The sequence below is a fragment of the Protopterus annectens genome, chromosome 5.part1, assembly GCF_019279795.1.
Source record: "Protopterus annectens isolate FY-2018-M chromosome 5.part1, PAN1.0, whole genome shotgun sequence".
NCBI classification, from domain to species: domain Eukaryota; kingdom Metazoa; phylum Chordata; order Ceratodontiformes; family Protopteridae; genus Protopterus; species Protopterus annectens.
The window spans coordinates 553,806,223-553,828,509 of NC_056736.1; the positions used below are offsets into that span (position 1 = coordinate 553,806,223).

General features: G+C 42.1%; 1 protein-coding gene across 2 annotated transcripts in view; it reads left to right on the plus strand.

Moving 5' to 3' along the window:
- RCBTB2 (RCC1 and BTB domain containing protein 2) overlaps positions 1 to 22,287 on the plus strand; it is a 1,132,258-nt gene that overhangs the window by 336,593 nt on the left and 773,378 nt on the right. For both annotated transcript variants that reach the window (XM_044073172.1, XM_044073173.1), the window contains exon 3: positions 8,604 to 8,754. In XM_044073172.1, coding sequence (XP_043929107.1) covers positions 8,604 to 8,754 — 151 coding nt within the window. The remainder of the gene's footprint in view (positions 1 to 8,603; positions 8,755 to 22,287) is intronic.

Below are 22,287 nucleotides of genomic sequence, written 5' to 3' on the forward strand. Positions count from 1 at the left end.
CAAATCAGTGCCTAAGGGCATTAGGCCTCATTCTAACAGGGCAGCATCCACTTCAGCAGCTTTCCTCAGACGAGTACCAACCAAAGACATTTTAGAAGCTGCAACCTCACACTTTCACCAAGCACTACCACTTACCTCTCTACTTTAAATCCAGAGCAGGCATTGCCACTGCTGTTCTGCAGGGCCTGGTAACCTCTCCAAATCCAATTTAGACCCAGCCACCCAACCTCAGCTTTGGGATTCTACCCAAGAGTAATGACTGCAACAGTGAAACACGATGAACATAGTACAGTTGTGTACCTACCATAAATGTAGATGTTCGAGTGTATTCACTGTTGCAGTCCAGGTTACCCACCCACCATCCCCCTTTTTTCATTGCTGGGACTTTTCTGTACTTCTCATCTCTATACGACCTATGTGGTGTATTTGCTTGTAGATGAAGGAAATGTTTATAGTAATATATGCATTTTTTTGGCATTCCTATCTGGGGGCACCTGACATCTGGGGCAAGAAAAACTGAAGAAAATGACGTTGGTTGCACCTTTTATACCCTTGGCGCACTGACGTCAGGGAAGAGGCGACAGCAACCGACGCCGGACCAAGACTTTGGAACTCAGGCCGACTGTGGGTCGCCTGCCAGCAGGATAACCCAAGAGTAATGACTGCAACAGTGAATACACTCTAACATCTACATTTATGGTAGGTACACAACTGCACTTTCTCTGGAATTCAGTGAGGCACTTTCGTAGCCCCTGACGCCTGATTCGATAAATATGCAGGCCTCTACTGAGACCCTTTCAGAGTTCGGTATGCCGCAGAAATCTTTGTCTTCCGAGCCTTTGGCTGTGTCTCTGCCTTGGTTGTGTCCGGAGCTGTGACGCAGGCACCGGCTTCCAAGGAGGCCTTTCACACTACCAAATTTAGACAAAAAAAGACATCTCACCCGACTACCGTTTCTCTCTGACCGCTGGATTCCCTCAGACCTAGAAGCCAGGCCACTCCTAGGAAATCTGCTTCTGGCTGCCATCTTGCTACTGCTCCACCACACCAAGCACAAATGCTTAAAATGGCAGAGGATCTCATCTCTCTTATCCCGGGTAGTAAGGCCACAACTTCTGAAAGGAAAAGGCACCCTTCTCCAGAAATTGACAGAACAGGATTCTGAGGAATCTGACTATTCAGTTTTTGAAGAGGAACAGCATCCCTTAACTGCTTATGAGGACTCAGAAGCAGAGGAATCCATCCCTTCTGCCTCCCCTCCAGAGGACCTTCACTTTGGGGAAACCCTTCACTCCCTCAGGGAACATTTTTAGTGGGAATCTCAGGACTTCTCACAGTCTAAGAAAAGACTTGGAGAGTTTCTGGACCTGCCCCAGCACAGACCCCTGGCCATCAACCCTATTTTAGAAGTGGTGGATGATGTTTTCCACAAATCCAGCTTAGCCCCTGACGCCCTCCCTCCTGCTCCCAGTAAACCTCACAGGTATTACAGAGTACAGGATTCTCACAAATATCTGGAGAGAAATCCTGCTGCAGACCCAGAGGTCATTACACAGAGACCTAAAGGAGCTAAGACCTGTCTGACAGACTCCAGAGCTCTAGACTGATGGGGTAAAAAAGTATACACCTCTGCAACCTTAGCTATTGGAGCACTCAGTTGTCAGTTCCTTATGTTAAAATATCAACAACACAATTTGGAACTATTAAAACAGAAGATTGCTACCTTTACTGACTGTGCCAGTTCAAAAGAGTTAGCAGATTTACTGCACTCTGCTTGTCAAGTGGCCAAACACTCATTACAATGTGGATTTGATGTCTTAGAAGCCTCTAGCAGGGCAGCAATAACAGGAGCTGTTATTAGGAGACTTGCATGGCTGAAGGAACAACCTCTCCCTGATCATGTCAAGTCTAAACTTATTGATGCACCCGTAGATAAGGCGAGCTTGTTTGGGGAAAAAGCAGAAGAGGTGCTTAAAAAGATGGAAGACAAAGCAAAATCTATGCTAACAGTAAAAGATTTCTTTCAGGTTCAACCTCCCAGGTTCAGCAGGAACTTTCCCCTAAGCACTGGGCCTTTCCTGCACCTAGCAGACAGGGCCAAGGTAAGCCCCGCAGGGACAGGCCATCCAGACCCCTATTCCCAGGTCCAGCAGAGAAGCAAACAATGGACCACTTCTGTCTCTAAGGCAGGAACTTCTAACCTTCTATGGCAAACACTCACAATGACCTCCCCCCCCCCCCCCGCTGTCTTCCCTTCCCTTCCCTCCCCCCCCCCCCACTGTCTTCCCTTCCCTCATCAAGAACTAGGAGGAAGGCTGTCCCTCTTCAGAGACCATTGGCTTTCTGTAACAAAGGACCAGTGGGTCTAGATAATTTTTCAGAGATACAAATTCTCTCTCAGCAAACTGCCAATTCCAAGAGGGTGCCCAGACTTTCCTCCAAATCAGTGGGCAGAGGCATTGAAACAGGTCCAAACTCTCCTATCCCGGGGGCAGTAGAACCTGTTTCCTCAGATCAAACAAGCAAAGGCTTTTATTCCAAACTATTCCGTGTTCCCAGAAAAGAGGGCAGTTGGCACCCCATCCTGGATCTATCCATTCTGAACACCTCCCTGGTGGTCCCCAGATTCAAAATGCTAACTTTGCAGCAGCTGCTGCCTATGCTAACAAAAAATACCTGGCTAGTGTCCCTAGACCTAAAAGATGTCTTCCTCCACATCAGGGAATCCTGCAGGAAATTCCTGTGCTTCAGAGCAGGCTCACAACACTATCATTTCTCTACACTGCCCTTTGGCTTATCTACTGTACCCAGAGTATTCACCAAATGCTTGGCCCCAGCCATAGCATTCTGCAGACAGAGAAGTACACAGATTTACCCTTACCTGGATGTCTGCCTCATTCAGGCAGAGTGCAAAGAAAAGCTGCTCCAAGACCTTCCCTTTGTCAAATCACACCTAACTTTCCTAGGGTTCACCATTAACGAGAAGAAATCAAAGCAAAACCCCACCAGGAAGATAATTTTCTTGGGAGCTGTGCTTGACACAGCATCCCAAATGGCCTTCCTATCTCTAGAAAAGTAGAGCTTCCTGCCTCTCTACTTTAACCAGCTGGCTTCCAGAAGTCACCACACCGCGAGGAAGTTCCTGCAAGCCCTGGGATACATGACATCTTGCATCCTTCTCATTCCTCTGGCCAGGCTTCACATGAGAAAGCTTCAGTGGTATCTAAAGAACCTTTGGTGGCAGCACTCTGTCCCTAGAGACCTCTCTTTCCCCCTAATCCCATGTATAAGGGCCGAGTTTTTCTGGTGGGCAAAGGCCTGTGCCAGGAATGAGGGTCTTCCCTTCATCCTCTGCCCTACCGGCCAAACCATCACCACCAACACCTCAGACATTGTTTGGGGCTATCACCTAGGAAGCAGGCGCACCCAAGGTCTTTGGGATGCCCAGCAATTTCACTTGCCCATCAATCAGAAAGAAATAATGGCAGTACAAAAGGCCCTGACATCTTTCAAACCCTATCTCAGGCCAGGGGTTCTCCTTATAAAAACAGACACTACCACAGTAATATGGTATCTCGACAAACGGGGGGACTCAATCTTACCCCATGTGCAGGTTAGCCATGAGCCTTACAGCCACCTCCATGAGTCTACACCCAATTGCCCAATACCTACCAGGGGTCAACAACACCTTGGCAGACCACCTAAGCAGAAACATACTGGACCCCATGAATGGTGGCTCCACAGGGAAATCTTTCTGCAAATCACTCTGGAGTGGGGGACTCCGGAGGTGGATCTCTTTGCCTTGCACCTCAACCACCAGCTGCAAAAGTTCTGTACCAGGGAGTATCACCTCCTAGCATGGAAGGTGGATGCCTTGACCTTCCCCTGGAACTCCCTCTTTGTGTAAGCATTCCCTCCTCTGCTCCTTATTCTCAAGGTACTGATCAAAATAAGGGAGGAGAGAACAAAGACCATCCTCATTGCTCCAGACTGGCCCAGACAACGTTGGTACCCCTTACTGCGCAGCCTGACCTTACAGCCCCCCCCCAAGCAGCTTCCTCTGATCTCAGACCTCTTGACCCAGGTGAGGGGCAAGATAATGAACCCAGACTTAGACGCTCAATCTTTCAGCATGGCTTATACCTTAAAAGCTAACAAGGAGTCCCTGTTAAGCAAACAGGTCCTAGACATCATCACAGAGGCCAGAAAGCCCAACACCAGAAAATCATATGCAGGGAAATGGAAAATATTCTGCTCCTGGAGCCATTCCAAAGGGGCCATTACCTCCCATCCTTCCATTCCTCTTATCTTGGATTACCTAGCCGAGTTGCTCAATAGTGGCCTCTTTCTCTATTAAAATCCATGCCTCAGCCATTTGTGCCCATTACGATTCAGACCCACTCCTCTTCTCTCATCCTTTGATTAAGCAATTCCTCAGAGGGGCTTCTAATATCGGACCTCCCAGAAGGCCTCCCACGCCACCCTAGGACCTGAATTACATTCTAGAAAAACTAATCTTACCTCCTTTCAAACCTGCTGCTTCTACAGACTTGAAATACCTCTCCTGGAAGACTGTCTTCCTACTAGTTATCACCTCAGCCAGAAGGGTATCAGAACTTCAGGCTGTCATGGCTGTTGAGCCCTTCATCATTTTCCATGCAGACAGGGTCTCCCTGAGGACTAACCCCTCCTTTATGCCCAGGGTGGTATCTGATGTGACCTTCAACTAGGCCATGCACCTACCCACTTTCTTTCCCAACCCCCAAAACAAGGGGGGAAGAATTCTACACTCGCTAGGTGTGCACAGACAACTCTGTTACTATCTGGACCGTAGTAAACCATTCAGAAAAACAGACCAACTACTTGTCAGCTTTGCCCCTGGGGCAGATGGGAAGCCCATTTCCATACAAACCATTTCCAAGTGGATATCACACTGTATCCATTTCTGCTGCAGACTACATGGGAACCCCCCCCCCCCACCAAGTCTAGCCATACCCATTCCACTAGGGCAGTCTCCACTTCCACAGCCTTCCTCAGAGAAGTCCCCACCAGGGACATCTTGGAAGCTGCCACCTGGACCTCTGTCCATACCTTTACAAAGCATTACCACCTACCTCTTTTTTCTAAGTCTAGGGGAGGGTTTGCCTCTGCAGTTCTGCAGGGCCTGCTGACCCATGTCTAGTACTCTAAGCTATCCTTCCACCCCTCTCCTCAGCATTGGGAATCTTCCCACAGGTGATGACTGCAACAGTGAAACATGAAGAACATAGTACAGTTGTGTACACTTACCATAAATGTGGATGTTCGAGTGTATTCACTGTTGCAGTCCTGGTTCCCTCCCTCAATCCCCCATATAGCATCTACCCCAGGGGAGCATAAGCTTCCCACTGTGACTTTTAGCCACCAGGACCACTTTTCCTTATTTTCTTGTGCTTCTGACGGGTTAGGGCAAGAAAAACAGATGTAATGACGTCGGCTGCCTTGATTTATAGCACTGATGACCTGACTACAGGCGACTGCAGCCGATGCAAAAAACATTGACTTTGGTTCAGGCCGGCCGAGGGCTACCACAGCAGGGATAACCCACAGGTGATGACTGCAACAGTGAATACACTCGTAACCCACAGATGATGGCTGCAACAGTGAATACACTCTAACATCTACATTTATGGTAAGTGTACACAACTGTACTTTTCTGCACATGTTTTCTGATTGTCCTGAATAATATAAACTAAAACTATCTTTATTTGACCTAACTTCTGTACTCAGGCTCAGTGGCTTTATTGTAGCTTAATCTTCTCTGTAATATCAGGTCAAACGAACTGACAGACTTCCCCAACTGTATCTGAAGTATATTTTAGTAATACCAAAACCCTGTAATGCTTTACACACCTTCTTAGCCTTGGTTCTCAGGCCTCGTATTATATGTGCTTTATTTAACATTCCATTAAGGAACATACTGTAGCTGGCAAGATTGTATCTTTCCCTTGAGAAAAGAACATTCTGCATTTCTGTATATTCTGCACATTCCATGCTTATCTTTCCTTTCTAATAAACGGTCTTTCTTTGAAGCTGAATGCAGTCAGCCGCGGTGGTGCAGCAGTTAGCTTTGTCGCCTCACAGCAAGAGGTTCTCCCGTTCGTGTCTCTGCTGGAGCACCTTCTGTGTGGAGTCTGCATGCCCTCCCCATGGTCGTGTGATGTTAAAGACATGCAGGTAGGTGTGAGTGTGAATTGGCGTTCCTTTGTTGCAAGTTGGGCGTCGGGCTGGCAACGCGGCACCGTAAAAATCCACTGCCAATCATGAGCGGACCGGAGTTCCGCTGTGGTGACCCCTAACAGGGAAAAGCCAAAAGGCATTACTCTGAAGCTGAATGCATGCATGTCTGACTCCGTATTTCAGGCCTTATTCTACCTAAATGTACTGTAGTGAATTTACTGAGAATCTGCATAATGTCCAATAACTACTTTAAATTGGAGGTCCCTAATCTAACAATTACTTCTTGTTGTTTTGTTATTATTATTTAACTGGGTGGGTTGGGTAAACTAACTTTTTCAGCCATGTCCCGAGTACATAAACAGCATTAGAGAGTAATAATGTTGCAATTCAGTGATTAGCATATGATTTTCAGACGATAGACTTAAATTGGTATGGTTTGAGAGCTAAACAAATATTTATTTGGGGAGATAAACATAACAGTAGATTATGGATGGCATAATTTTCAACAGAACATAAGATGATGATATGCAGAATATGTACAAGTAATTATAGAAGCCCATAATGGAAAAAAATGCAACACTGAGTGGATAATGTAGCATTTCAAGAGAAGGGGAAAAGCAACAGTTTTAAGAGCTAACTGTAATAATTATGTAAGATTAACAGACTGGCTATTGAGAGGTCCATAACCAACACTTAAGCACAGAGTTCTGATGAATTCTTGACATATAGCTAGAAAAAAGCACTCAGTTCTTGCGTATTGTTATTTTTATTATTTATTGTGCAGTTAAAGTGCTTTAGTGTTGGTTGCGGTCCATTATTTCTGTTTTGTTCTTAGTATTTGAGTTTATTCGGTTTCTGTTTGTTAGAGAGGTTAGTATAATATTATGTGCAAATAATTAACCCATTAACACTAACATGGTGTGGAATGTCAAATCTTTAGTAGCCTACACAAATTTTGCATTCCAGAGCATTTTCTAAAAAATAAACTTGGCATAAGGTAAATAAATATTTTGTGAACAATAAAAGTTATTAAAATTGTACGAATAGCAATGTCAGTAAAGAAGTATTCTTTATATTGATAATACTCTGTGAATTCTCTTTCCATAAGTACTGTTATAATTTGGGTTTTATGTGCCTTATAATATGTATTGTTTCCAGTCTTTCACAAATTTTCGTATCTTGAAAACGATACAACCTAGACATGTATTGTTGATATCTCTCAAGATGCGCAATTTGCACTGCAAATATCAATTTTCAAGAACATCTAAAGTTTCATGTAATGTCATGCAAACAGTTTGTAAGTAAATTGTCCTTTGTTTTTTGAAGTATTAAGCACGTACGGACGTAGTGCTTATTTCCATAACTATGAACAAACAGCTAGCAATATTTCCAGTATAGTGTGTTATAAACCATCATTTTCAGTGAGTTGTCCTGCCTCCCACATGGGTGTTTCCCACCATGCACCTCAATAAAATGTAGGTCTCTCAGTTATAAAAATATGAATAATAAGTGACAGAGATCAATTTCTCCACTGCAGGACATCCTAGACTAACAGTCTTTGTCATTTTGTTAACTCCATGCCCTTTTTAATACTGCCTGTTATTAGCTAGCAAGTCACTTACTTAAAGAAGCCAGATCCAAAAAAGTACACAAAAAGGTATTGTAGGTTTCGGTGAGTTAGAGGTACCAGCCAATGCCCTAAACTTGAATTTAAGCAATGTTGAAAGCTGTCAGACTAGAGTATTATTAACCATTGTCTTTGAAGCAATTGCATGTTTTGTTGTGGAGGCGATTTTTGTCTTTTCTTTTTTGTATAGCTGCTGCTTTGAAGTGCTGCTTATTTGTGGATAGCATACGTTACATATTTTATAACGCTTGCTGTACTTTGTTACTGCATTGCTCACATGGCAGCCTGTTCTATGGTGGCTTCCCCTCATTTTTACCCAGTTGTTCACTTATGTCTAGTGGTTAGCAAATTTAATAAAGAAGATAGTTCTGTACAAACTTTGTACCTTCCAGATTGTTAAAATAAGAAAAAAAAATGAAGCAGATAAGGAAATTAATATAGTTTGCAGTAAAGCCTGATAGATTACCCCTCACTAGTCACCAGATTTCCCTTTGGGTCACATGTGCTGCTGATAGCCAAGATTTTGTTTTGTTCTGTTGCTGATGGCCATAAACAACTTTTATTTTCTGTTTTTTATTTTTCAAACCTTAAAATGGAGAAGATTATTTAGTAACTTAAACTTGAGCGTTTTAGTCTGTGCTTCCTCTTAACAGTTTCAAATGAATGTTACAAATTGTCTTAGCTTCAGTATGAATAGCTAATGTGTATTCTTTGTAGCCCTTAAAAGTTTTTTAAATAACTGCATTTTGTATGACAGGTGTTTGTGCTGGGAACCAACTGTAGTGGATGCCTGGGTACAGGTGATACTCAGAACTGCCTTACCCCCAAAAGACTGGATTCCTTATGTGGGAAGAAGATTATTAGTATGAGCTATGGAAGCGGGCCACATGTTATCATTGCCACTGCAGGTAAGTTACCTTTTGTAAAGCTGCAGTACTAACTGAGGGGAAACATAGGTTCTGTCCACTTCATCTTCAGCTTTGCAGGAGTTGCTCAGAACTGAACTGTGGAGAACTTTGTAGTGTCTGATGGTTTTAAATTGTCATTACCTGTAGTTACAAGGCTGATGGATCGACTGCATGCACTGAACATTGAACACTTCCATGGGTGAAGAGCTATGACATAAATTATTTTATTATAATTTGTGTACCTGCATAGTGCACTCAAGTGATCATTTGCAGACAATACCTGGATGAATGAAGAGGTATTTACAAGTTATATAATAGGGTACATAAACAGATGGTGAAAGATAATATACAAGTACAAATACACCATGCAAGCACAGTTTGCTTGCAGGCCCAAAGTATTTATCAGAAAAATGGCATCTGTTTGGTAACAGGATAGAAACCACTCTTACTGGTCTGCTGCAGTAATTAACAGACCATGCTAGTCGTGCTATGGACGGTGAAGGGCACTAAATCTTTAGCAGGCTAGCTGGTAAGCAATGAATAAAACAGGAAAATATTAAATGAAATGTGAAAAGGCACATACTAATTTTCAAAAAATGCTGTACTCCTTTTGGAACAGCACTGAGTGTACTTTATTTATTTTTATTTATTTATTTTTTTTTTTGGTATTTCAGTTTTTAGAGGATTATTGTGACACTGCACCAAATTTTCTTTTTCTTTTATTATTTTTTTTCTTGCTTAACAAGTGGATCAAGAAACTGAATCCATCTTCCTAAATGCTTAAGTAGACTCTAGTCAGTCTGGAAGGGACTGTATCCTAAAAAGATAAGTGCTTAGATATGTTTTCTTAGCATCAGTCACCTTGCATTGTTCCTTTTTTCAGTGTCTGTATAGTCAGACCAGCAAAAGTAGTCTTGCTTTTAAAAATGCCCATGCATTACATTATAAAGTAACGGTACAGAGTAATGTAGCTAGTCTTTAATGCATATAAACTTCAAACTTGACACTTTTTGTTTAAACATCTCCATATGCATGGCTATCTTTGATTGCTTAAATCATCTTTTAGGTTCTCAAATTTTTCTGGAGGTGAGCAAAGTTAAGCACATTGCAGTGTTTTATGCAAACATAAATCCTAGCTTCCACCTGCATAAATATACTAGGAAAATGTTTTGGTTCATCAGTAAGTTTAACAATTTACTTTTCTGACTGTTTCTAAAGTGACATAAAGCACTCCGCGGACTTCATTGATGCTATACAACAGAAAGCACACATCTGTATTAGAGATTACCCCCCAATTTCTTAAACTTTGTCTTTCATAAATGTTCATGTTTATGTAGTTATGTGCACTGGCAGAGGCTTTATTTTGCCACAGATAGTGATATTAGCCTTGATCATACAGTCGTACATGACGCAGGGCTTGTATTATGTCTAGATAACCGTCTGTGAAATAATTTTATTATGTCTGATAAACTTATGGCATTTGAAACTTAGCTGCATTGCCTGGTAAATGTTATGGAGAAGGCTGGCCTGTTGATGCTGAGGTTTACATTTGACTGTGTCAGCAAAGACTCAGTGTGACAAGTAGGTTATGTGCCTTCTGGGAGGAGTGAAACTAAATAACTCAGGGTAAAAGGGTATTTTTCATGGGTGAAGTGTCCACTAATTGATTAATGAGCAGCACAGTTGTAGTATCTTCTAGATAGTGTGATGGCTACCAACAGACCCTCAAATCATGTAGTCATGGAGGCATACATTTAAGGACGTGTTGTCTTTCTCCTTAATATCCTTTCTGTTCAGCAAGTTGGTGGCATCATTATGTAGGACTCGCCACTATGCTGCTAGTCTGCTGGCTGCTGTAAATTCAAATGGAAGATTTCACTATTGCTGCTAGCTTAGTGTCCGACTGTAGTTCAAGCATTTATCTTTTGCATCATTCATGCAGTGCAGATATTGCTGAAATGCATTTTCTTCAAGTTCTTTTGTGATACTCCTTTCCCAGCTTTTTACTGTATCCTGAATAAAATATACATTTTGTCTATGCCAATGTCTGTTCACGTCTGGCTTTTGTGACTTCAGTGTAGGCTTACATCCGTACACTTCAATGGATGCATCACACGCGTGTTTAAGGACATGTGCATTAAACTCCACAGGCTATAGGCACATTCCCCCACTATCTTATGGTGGTGTCACTAAGGTATATAGCAAATTTGTGTGATTGCTTATTAAAAAGTTTGAGGCTTTTATTAAATAATCGCCCGACTATATAAGAAATGATGTGAGAGGAAATGCACAGTGGCATTTAATCCACAGTGTACTTTAGTCATTTTACAAAGTGCCAGTAGTAAGACATGCAGGCAGCATAACAGTGCTGTCCTCATCACATTGTGAATTGCTGGTGTCTACCACCTGTTATGCTTACTGTTTTATCCGTTTTCTGCCCAAATACATCACCAACATTGCCACAAAATAACGAACAGTCTCCACTGAAAAAAGGCTTCAGGAAATTTCTCCAAACTACTCTCATACTAAACACTTACATAACACAATTCAAGATTCACTAGCCTTTTCCCTTTTAACAGCCGCAGAATTCACAGTGCTCAGTAACACACCTACTCTTGGACTCCTTCACACTTATACTCACCCCCTTGATTACTGTCATTCTAAAGAGCAAATCCTTTGAGAGGCTAATAGTGACTGTACTCATTGTATTCAGCCTCCTTCAAAAAGCTGTTACATTTGAGTTGTGGCTTGGTGTTTAAATCCAGAGATGGCTGATATCGCAGAAACCCTGTTTATAATTAACTCACTCCTACTCTTTAACTTAAAAGTATCACTTAACTAGTTGCTGCCAACTGGGCAAAAAAGTAGGGGCCAGGACACTGCTTCTTACTGACATTAAGATAAATTGTCCTCTCGAACTTGCAAACAAAAATAAAAAACTGGATACTGAGTGAGTGTAGTTTGGAGACACCTGAAGATAATTTGTGTGGCTTTTTATTCCCCCCAACCCCTCCCCAGCTTCCTTCAGGATCCTTGAAGACCCTGTTGACTCAATCTCCTACAACAATAGTGACCATAATGACATAACTTTAGGGGGCATTAATGCACAGTGCGTCTAACAAAGCACTATCTGTTATAAGACAATGCCTCACAAGGCATGTATTACATGTTTGTCAAAGCTCCAGACATCCCATTCAGGATGCCCACTCCCTGTACAAATGGACTCCCACCCCCCTGAATACAGAATCCATTAATGAGTGGTCATTGTCCTGTCCTTGCCTCTTTATGCTAAAACTCCAAAAATGCCTGGCAAAACCATAATGATTAGAATGTTGCATAAAAGTTTGAAAATGGCACAACTTTTGGCCCACAATAAACTGGTCACTATTTATTCAAAGCAAATACAGTGATGCTGTTGTAGCATTCCTTAGCATATTATCTGTCTTCCAAAATAACTACTTTCCAGCCAAAGAAAATACATTAAACCCAGACCAACCCACTTCACCATTGTCAGAAAACTTTTTTTTGACAAAGGAGTGTAAAGCCTGTCAACATATAAAGCTTCTTACAAAACAGTTAACTGGGGATCTGCATCAGACTTCATGACGAGGCTTAATACATGTGCTTTTAAGCTAAAGCCATCTCCGTTGTTAAATCCAACCACTGATCTTCCAAAAAAAACCCCAAAAAAAACTTGTGGAGAGAGAAATTAATTCAGTTACCTGAACCTGATTGACTTCTTTGAATCAGTCTCCAGAGCCATGGACAAGGGTAAGGTGGTCCACACAGCCTATCTAGCCCTTGCCAAGGCCTTTGACACCATCCCCCACTCTGGAATCATAGATAAACTTACTAAGTTGGGCATTAATCCCTATGTCACCCAGTGGGTTGCTAAATGGCTTACTGATAGAACCCACACTGTAAAAGTAGCCGACTCCAAATCCAGCTCCAGACAAGTGACAAGTGGAGTACCTCAGGGTTCAGTCCTGGGGCCGCTCTTGTTTGGCATCTACTTCTCTGAAGTACAGGTCAACACTAAGGGACTCTGGCTAACAAATTCTGCAGATGACTGCAAACCGGGAGCCATTATTGAATCCCCAAATGATGTGGATACTCTACAAAAGGGCCTTACAGAAACAGATGCTTGGTGCCAGAGCCATGGGCTCAAGCTCATTGCCAAGAAATGTATTGTTATCCCCTTTGGGAAAAAACATGTATCCATGAATTACCACATAGGTGGCAGTACATTAAACACAGAAAGTGTGATAAGAGACTTAGGGACACAGGTGAACAGTGGTCTCACCTTCGATAACCACATCGCCACAACAGTCAGGAAATCCTTCTATGTGGCACACTTCATCACGAAGGGCTTTTCATCCAGAAAAAAGGAGGTCATTGTCCCACTGTACTCATCCCTCATTAGACCCATTATAGAATACAACGCCCCATTTGGTATGTACCTCTCAAGACATCTGCAACAACTGGAAAGGCCTCAGAAATACCTCACTAAAAGAATCACAGGCCTAAAGCAGATGCCCTACGCTGACCGCCTTAAAAAACTCCAGCTATACTCTGTCGCATATCGTCTACTCAGAGGCGATCTCTGCTTAACATACAAGGCCATGTCAAACCCAGAGCTGTTGGACATGCTACACTTAAAGAAATCCCAATCACTCAGAGCTACATGCTCCAGGGATCTAAACCTTGTCATCACAATAAACAAAACATGCTGGAGGGATAGGTTCCTGACCCAGAGACTCCCCAGACTCTGGAATAGATTGCCCATACATGTCAAGCAGAGTGCCTCTTTGGACCTCTTCAAGAGGAACCTTGACGATTGGATGGGAGAAAGGAAATTCACCCCAGGGATCACGTCAGTCGCCCTGCTAGACAGGGGTTCAGGAAAGTAAATAATGTGGGAAGAAATAGCCAGGGAATTGTTATGGCTAGGCTTGTATAGGCCCTAGGGCTGATAGCCTAGTACCAACCTATGAACCTCTGTACACCCCTCAACATTTAAACTTGCTGTTTGTTTCCTTTTTTTCATATTGTGCAGAAATGAAGCACCTTGTTTAGTTCTCTGGTAGTGCAGGTTCATGATCCAGCTGCAGAAGCTTTTGAAGCACTTCTTAAGTGATTGTGTTTCCCAGGGGTCAGTAGTGTTAGCTGTAGAGGAGTGCTAACCTTCCTTACTTGCTTTCTCCTCTTCCTGTTACAGATTGGGTGTGAGGTCTTAACGTCAGACTGAAGAACAACCAATAGGGAAAATACAAAAAAGAGTTCAAAATGTAATAGACAGATGCAAAGCCTCCTGGTGTTTACTTTTTTTGCTACTTTTTTCATAAAAAGTTTATGGTTTATTGTAACTGCCAGTTGTTTAACTTTGTTGGTAAGAGAGTTTTATTCTTCAGTAGAGTGTTATCAGCAGTAATATGAGGCAAGTGTATTTTTTAATGTTGATTTTGCCCTGTCCCCTCATTAAATGTTTGATTTTTCCAGTAAATTACTAAAGATTGCAGTTTGTCAATTTCTGACTTTTCATACTAGTTGTATATCAGAAAGTGTATGTTTATGCAAAGCTAGGACGACGGTCAATTGTAGAGTAGTATTTTAAAATTTTCTCTGATTGTGGGGCCCCTGTTTCCCCCATAACTGTTTTACTTTGCTAGAATTCTTGGGTAAAGAAATTAAGAAGTATAATAGCTGGTGTCATATAATGATCCTGCTTTTCCTCATAATTTTTGGTCTGTTGGCAGCTTTCTGGCAATTGTTCGGTTGCAGTCACAAAGTTAGATATTTGACTTTCAGGCTTTATAGCCTTTAGAAATACATGTTGAAAAACGTGTTAAGCTAGCAACGTTTTAGTATACAAGAACAAAGTGTAAAGTTTGTTCCTTGTGATTTTTTTATCTTAATACCCATTATTTTCGGATTTTTCTGGATTCTGTAGCTTACAGTATAAGAGCTGTATATGGGCTGTGGGCTGTGGATGGCTTTGCAGACAGGACTGGGATAACATCTGTGTTTGTGTAAAATGGAGTGGAGTTTAATTACTGTGGCCTTTATAATCTAGTTTAAAGAACTAAAATAAAATAGTTGGGCATTTGAGAGGTACACAGATACAGCTGGGTGTAAGGGGAGCTATATTTGGATAAAAATGACTATGCTGTCATGACCAAGTTCAAAACACATTAGTCTTACTGAATATTGTAAAGGAGATGAAAGAACTAAAGGTGGGGATCCTTAGAAAAAGGGAAGGAGCACATCAGATAGAAATAAATGAAATTTGTGGGAACAGTACGTGCAGCATAATGTTCAGGAGGAGGAATGAAATTTAAGGGAAGGCAGGAATGTAGCATTTCATGTAATATTGGAGTGAAAAATTAACACGTGTACTGCAAGGAATTTTTTTTTCTATTACTGTGCGTGTGTAACATTACTTTTTAGAAATGTCATGTTAAATATCTTTTTGAAACATTTATTGTGGCTATGTTTTTCTCTCAATTTATCTGAGGTGTACACACACACAGAGGTAGCAGTTGGTGGGTACACAGGACATCTAAGTGGCTCACCTCTGCTGTTTCATACTGTTAAACAGCAAGTGATTTGGTGTGGTATAAGTAAAACCGCACTGTGTATTCTATTTGCTGAAATCAGTGTAAAAACAATTCTTGCTTTGGTTTATACTTGTTCATGTATGTGTTGTAGTGTATTTTAAAAGCAACAACTTTACTATAATTTGTTTCTCTTTCCATCACAGTCAAATGTCAGTATTGCACACAATAGGTAGCTGCTTTTAGTGGTCTGAGCAAAAAGCACCTGATCATTGGCAGTGGTGTAGTAGAATGTAGCCATCTTTACAGCACTTGTTTGTCTTGTTGATTTCTCTGTGCAGTCTGCATATCTCCCTGTTTGTGTGGGTTGTTCAGGTGTTACTGTTTTCTCTGTATCTGCAAAGACATACTGAGGTCATTTGGCGTTCCTCCAATTTTTTTGCTAACAAGCATACTTGTGTGTGTATGTATGTTTCTGCCACTTGTGATAGAACTGACTTGTCAGGGATAGTGTCAGTATGTGTGCATGTTTGTCTGCCAAAAATTATTACTGATTGCTGTTGTTACCAGTGTTGCCAGATTTTCGACTGGTTGCCAGATTTTCGACTGGCCAGGTAGGGACAAAGTCTAAAAAAAAAAAAGGTCTTTCACTGCAAGTGAAGAGTTTAAAAAAAAAAGGTCTTTCCACAGTTCCGCATTAAACAGAAGTAGCTCAACACAGAGCTACTTCTGTTTAATGAGAAACATCGCAGTTCCGCATTAAACAGTAGTAGCTCTGTTTTGCGATGTTTTGATTGGCCGGTATACAGGCCAATCAAAAATCGCTAAACACGGAGATACTTCTGTTTAATGCGGAACATCGCAGTTCCGCATTAAACAGAAGTAGCTCTGCTTTGCGATGTTTTGATTGGCCCGTATACGGGCCAATCAAAAATCGCTAACCATGGAGCTTCTTGTGTTTAATGCGGAACTTCCGCATTAAACACAAGAAGCTCCGTGTTTAGTGATTTTTGATTGGCCCGTATGCTGGTATACGGGCCAATCAAAAAAAAAAAAGCGGAGACTGCCCCAGATTTAAACCGGCAGTGCGGGACTCTGGATCAGGCTGCTGATCTCAGGACAGTCCCGCCCAAATAGGGACGTCTGGCAACCCTGGTTGTTAGACACCAGTGCAATATTGGCATATAAATTTGTAAATATGGGTAGTAGAAAAAACAGCAGAAAGTCATTGCCTTTCAAAAATAAGGTAAAAAATACAGTATAGAACATCTACCCCCATCAAAGCTTCTAGAGGCCTAACAGTCCCCACACCCTTGACAGCATAACTGGATTTTAGCACACAGTTAGAGATTTCTACCCTGAACTCCTAGTCTGAAATCAAAGTTGCTTTAAGGTAGTCACAGATGGGCACTATAGATTGTGTGTGTGTGTGTGTGTGTGTGTGTGTGTGGGGGCTTGGGACTGGGTGGTGATAATTTCTTTAACTTTCTGTGCAGTCAGGCCTCAGGTGTGTGTAACTTATTTAAGGACCATGTACTGTCCAGGAGCAACAAGTTGTAATACTTGACACTCAGATGCGCTCAGATGGTTATCTTTTGGGGATATGGGTATGGAGGGCATATATGTGTGTGTGTGTGTGTGTGTATTTATAATCCAATAACAAGTTCAAATGTATTGGTGCATTGTATTCCATTCACTTGCATTCCCATCTGACATTAGAGGGGTACACACAAGATGTCTGCCTTTTAGGTGTATGTATTAAATGGGAATCCTGTATGACACAAAATGTACATGCTCAGAGATTCCTGGATTTTGTTAACACAAACTGCTTAGACCAGATAGTCAGTACACCCACAAGGGGTGCAACCATACTTGATCTGGTCCTCACTAATATGGGAGAGTGATGCAAACCCCCCTACTGTAATGTCTACCCTGGTAAGGTCAGAACACGAAGTGGTCTGCTTTGAAGTAAAAATAAAACCTGGAACCCAGCTAAACCTGGAATATTCAGGAACTACTCTAAGACTAACCTCCTGCTATTAAGTGATAACCTGGCAAAATCTCAAGCTCCCATAAACCGTGAGAACACTGCTGCCTATGCAGAACTATTCACTGAAACCCTGTACAACCATGTTAATACCTGCATAGAGGCAGCTGTACCCACCAGGAAGACGTACAGAAGTAATTAAAAAAAAAAAAAACTGGTGGAATCACAAAATCAATAGGATGTATAACAGAAAAAAGAATATCCTGGCAGAAATTAGGAGGTGCAGCACCCAGCAGGATAAAAGCACTCTCATCAGACTAACAAACAACTCGTATGACAAATAGTCTACCAAAGCTAAATTTGAGATGTTTGGACTCCCAGCCCAAGGTTAACCACAAAGCATTCTTTAGCCATGTCCACAACCTCAAAGGCAATACATGGTTGTAAATGGAGCCACCTATACTGCGCCACAAGATGTAGCAAACCTCCTGGATAATAAATTCAGCTCCAACTTTACCCCTCTCTCCCTCTCAACCTTACCACAGGAAATACCATAAAATATAACTCCCCCTACTGCCATAAGGAATGGGTCCTTAATGCTCTAACACCACGAACACTGCATCAGTGAACCCAGTACAATATCTCGGGATTTTTCCAAGTAGCATGAAACATGACATATCAGGGTTTCTGGAATTACTTTTTAACTGTAGCCTCCAAACAGGCTTCATGAATGGAGAATGGCAACAGTCATCTCTCTGCATAAAGGTGGGCCAACTACAGATCCATAGTCTCACTAGTCTTGTATGTGAAGCCATGGAAAGAATTATCATGGATATGATCAGGAAAGATATAGTAAAACTCCAGACACTGGACCCAACCCAGTTTGGTTTCGTCAAGGGGCAGATAAGGTCTACTGAACCTGGTGGACTTCTTTGAGAAGGTAACCAAAGCAATGGATGAGGGAAAAATGGTTCACACTGCCTACCTTGACCTGGCCAAGGCATTTGACACAGTATCCCACTTAGGCATTGTTGACAAACTCTAGGTTGGGTACAAACTCGTATGTCACCTGGTGGATAGCCAGCTGGCTCACAGACAGGACCCAGGAAGTTAGAATTGGGGAATCCACCTGTACAATGAGGCCAGTCACAAGTGGAGGCCAGTCACAAGTGGAGCCCTTCAGGGATCAGTTATTGGACCACTCCTTTTTGGCATTTACTTCTCAGAAGTTAAGGCCAATGTCAGTGCTCTCTGACTGACTAAATTTGCAGATTGCAAATTAGGAGCTGTCATTGAATCCCACACTGACACAAATCTTCTACAGGAGAGGCTGAGACAAACAACTGGTGCCAGAGCTATGGACTAAAACAAAATGCCTAGAAATACATAATAGTATCCTTTGGGAAGTCATCCATTCCTGGTAACTATCATATTGACAACACACCACTTAAAGTTGACCCAGTAGTCAGGGACTTAGGGACACACACAGATAAGTAAATCTAGCCTTTGACCATCACGTGTCTACAGTAGTGAGGAAATCATGATATGCTGCGCAACTTATAAACAAAGGTATGGTGTCCAAGTCCGAGGAAGTCATTGTTCCCCTGTATTCGGCATTCATCAGACCTATCATTGAGTACAGTGCCCCCTTTGGGTATGTACCTAACCAGGCATATCCAACAACTGTAACATCCACAGAGGTTCCTCACTAAAAGAATACAGGGTGCAAGTAAAATGTCCTATGCAAACTGCCTCAAGGCCCTATCCCTGTATTCTGTCTCCTACAGGCTTTTGAGAGGAGATCTCTGCCTGGCATACAGGACATTGTCAGACCCCACTTTGATGGACCTCCTGCATATCCACAAAACAAACAGCACCAGAATTAAAGACTTTAAACCTTGCCTGTGATATAAATAGGATCTGCCGGCGGGACAGGTATGTATCCCAGAGACTACCCCCATCTATAGAACAGGCTGTCCATCCATATGAAGCAGAGCTCCTCCCTAACCCAATTGAAGTGCAACTTGGACAGTTAGATTGAGAAAAGGAGATTCATCACTGCTTTGACACCTATGTCTCTAATGGACAAAGGCAGCCTGTAAATGGTTAGTCTCCCAGGACCCTGCTTGCACTTATCAAGGGTATCAGAGCTTGCCAGAGCTTTGGGATGCATGGCTAGGCTTAAAAAGGCCCTTGTGGTCGTTAGCCTAGTAATCACCCATGAACAAAGCAGCATCAACTTTAAGTATGTGAATGTAATCATGTATTCTTTCACTTTTAGTCCTGTCTTATACCAGTGTGATGCACACAAAGTGATTTATCCCTTTGGTGGATGGGCAAGCAGTCACTAATTCTAGCTAATGATTTCTGTCCTGACGAGCATTTCTACTTCAGTTTATAGGTAAATATTTCTCAGTTTGTTGCTCTGCTTTGTCCATTTTGAATATTAAGCTTTGAACACATTTATTTCTTATTTATATAAAAAGTAAAGAAAAACATTTTTCTCCTTAGTCATGTTTTTGTCCAGGCTGCTGTTGGATCGAAAGGTTGAGAAAAACATGGAAAATTTACCTTAGTGCATCCCAAACCATATGACTCGATTACATTTTTTTCCTCCACAGTTATTACAGGTGCAGTGTTGACCAGTTAGGATGCATTGAAAGGCTGTAAGTAGTAGTTGAAGAATCCGATAAATGATAAAACTAAATAAATAATCTGGATGTTGTGGGTAGACCAGAATGGGGAGATAATAGGGGCCACTAAGGGGTGTGCCAGTTGAAAAGTAAAACAGTGGATCCTTCACCACCACATTTCTTCTGAGCTTGGCCCTATAGTCACTGTATATGGTATTTGAAATTGATGATTTGTGTGTGTGACTTGTTAAAAAGGGTGTAGCTGCCAAGGCAAGGGGTACATTTATATCACACAGTTGTGGCTTATTTGTCAGTAGATGACAATATGTTAAGGTGGCAACCCTGACCCAACATAATGCCACTCCTAAAAGACAGTAAGCTAATTTCAGATCTTTTTAGATATCAAATAAATGAAACTGACATCCAAGCAGAGCTTCATAAAACCCATGATTGCCTCCATACTTTCTGCATCTCATATTCCACAGTTACTGACTTGTTAGTACTGCCTTAGTGTCCATCACTATTTAAGACCCTAACAAGATGTTAAAACTTGTTCCCTTCCGTTGCCCCCAAGGCATAGATGACCTTGACCATAAATTCCTGAAAACATGGAGCATGTTCATTTCTACAGCCCCACAAACATCTTGAACACTTGGGAATGCTCAGTAGTTATTCCAGTCCCCGAACCGTCCACTAGTGCAGTCTGTCCTGTCACTATACTCTGCTTGCTAAACAGATGCTTAAAGATGACAATAGCTACTATACTGTCTACTGTTGCAACCTTCATTATCCCCAGCATCATTCTGGAAAAGGTCATGGAGAAATTCTCTCTCTAATTAGTACAATTTATTTAGCAGCACATAAAGGCATATTTTACTTGGGCCACCCCTGTCAAGCTCAATAAAGCATTTGGTTCAGTATTTCACTACTAGTTTCTCAAAGAACTTACTGCTCATAATGTTAATTTCAAATGCATTGACGGACTCATTAGGTGCCTTAACAGTATATCTGGGAGGGTTTATACAGATGATATGCGATCTTCTCCTTCATTTTGATAAAAGGGGTTGTTCAGATATCAATACCTGGCCCTTACGTTTTACAGATTTTGTCACCCATTGGGAAAACATTGTATGTTAAGGCCATTGACATGGTCATGGCTAGGTCAGATTCCTCTCCTGACGCTGTGAAAGGCAAGTTAACAGAACACACTCTTGGGAGAAAAAAGATGATCATATTGCTAGACTGCTATAAAAGGATGTTCTTCGTGTTTCACTGTTGCAGTCATCACATTTGGGTTATCTGCCTGCAGATAGCCCTCAGCCAGCCTGAATACCAGAGTCTTCGGATTTCTGCGTCTGATGCTGATGTTCATCGTGCATACAGCTGCAGTCATTACAGATGGGTTATCCTGCCGTCAGGCGGGTTCTCGGTCGTTCGAATTCCAAAGTCTAGGTCCGGCGTCGGTTGTCGTCGCTTCTTCCCTGACGTCAGTGCGGCAGGGGTATAAAAGAGGCAGCCGACGCCATCTTCTTCAGTCTTTCTTGCCATGCGGTGCCCGAAGCAGAAGCAGTTCGCAAGTGCCGGTCGGCCAGCTCCTGAGATTTACGAAAATATTTCAGCCGAAGTCTTCTTGAAAGCTAAGTACCCGTTGAAACTTTTCTTGCCTCAGACCGATGTCAGACAAAGTTAATAATTGCATTTCATGTGGGAAGCAAATACCGCATAAGGATTTCCACTCTTTCTGTATACCTTGCTTAGGCCCAGACCACGACGTCTCGGCCTGCCGTTTTGATCATATTGCTAGACTGCTATAAAAGGATGTTCTTCGTGTTTCACTGTTGCAGTCATCACATTTGGGTTATCTGCCTGCAGGTAGCCCTCAGCCAGCCTGAATACCAGAGTCTTCGGATTTCTGCGTCTGATGCTGTTGCTTCTTCCATGACATCAGGGGTATAAAACAGGCAGCCAACGCCATTACATCAGTCTTTCTTGCCATGCGGAGCCCGAAGCAGAAGCAGTTCACAAGTGCCAGTTGGCCGACTCCTGAAATTTCCATTTTCGAGTTTCAGACCCGAAGTCTTAAAAAAAGATAATTATCCTCTTGGGGATCCTTTTTTCTTGCTCTAACCGATGTCAGAAAAAATTAACAATTATCTTGTCTTTGGAAAGCAAATACCTCATAGAGATTTTCATTCTTACTGTGTCACCTGTTTAGGTCCAGACCACAACGTCCCTCACTGTCTGTTTTGTGCATTGTTCACCACACGAACTATTCGTCGTCGGGCTATTTTTGTAGTTAAATACTTTTGTTCTAGAGCTCTGTACTCCGAAATGGCTTCATTAAGCCATCCGACTACCG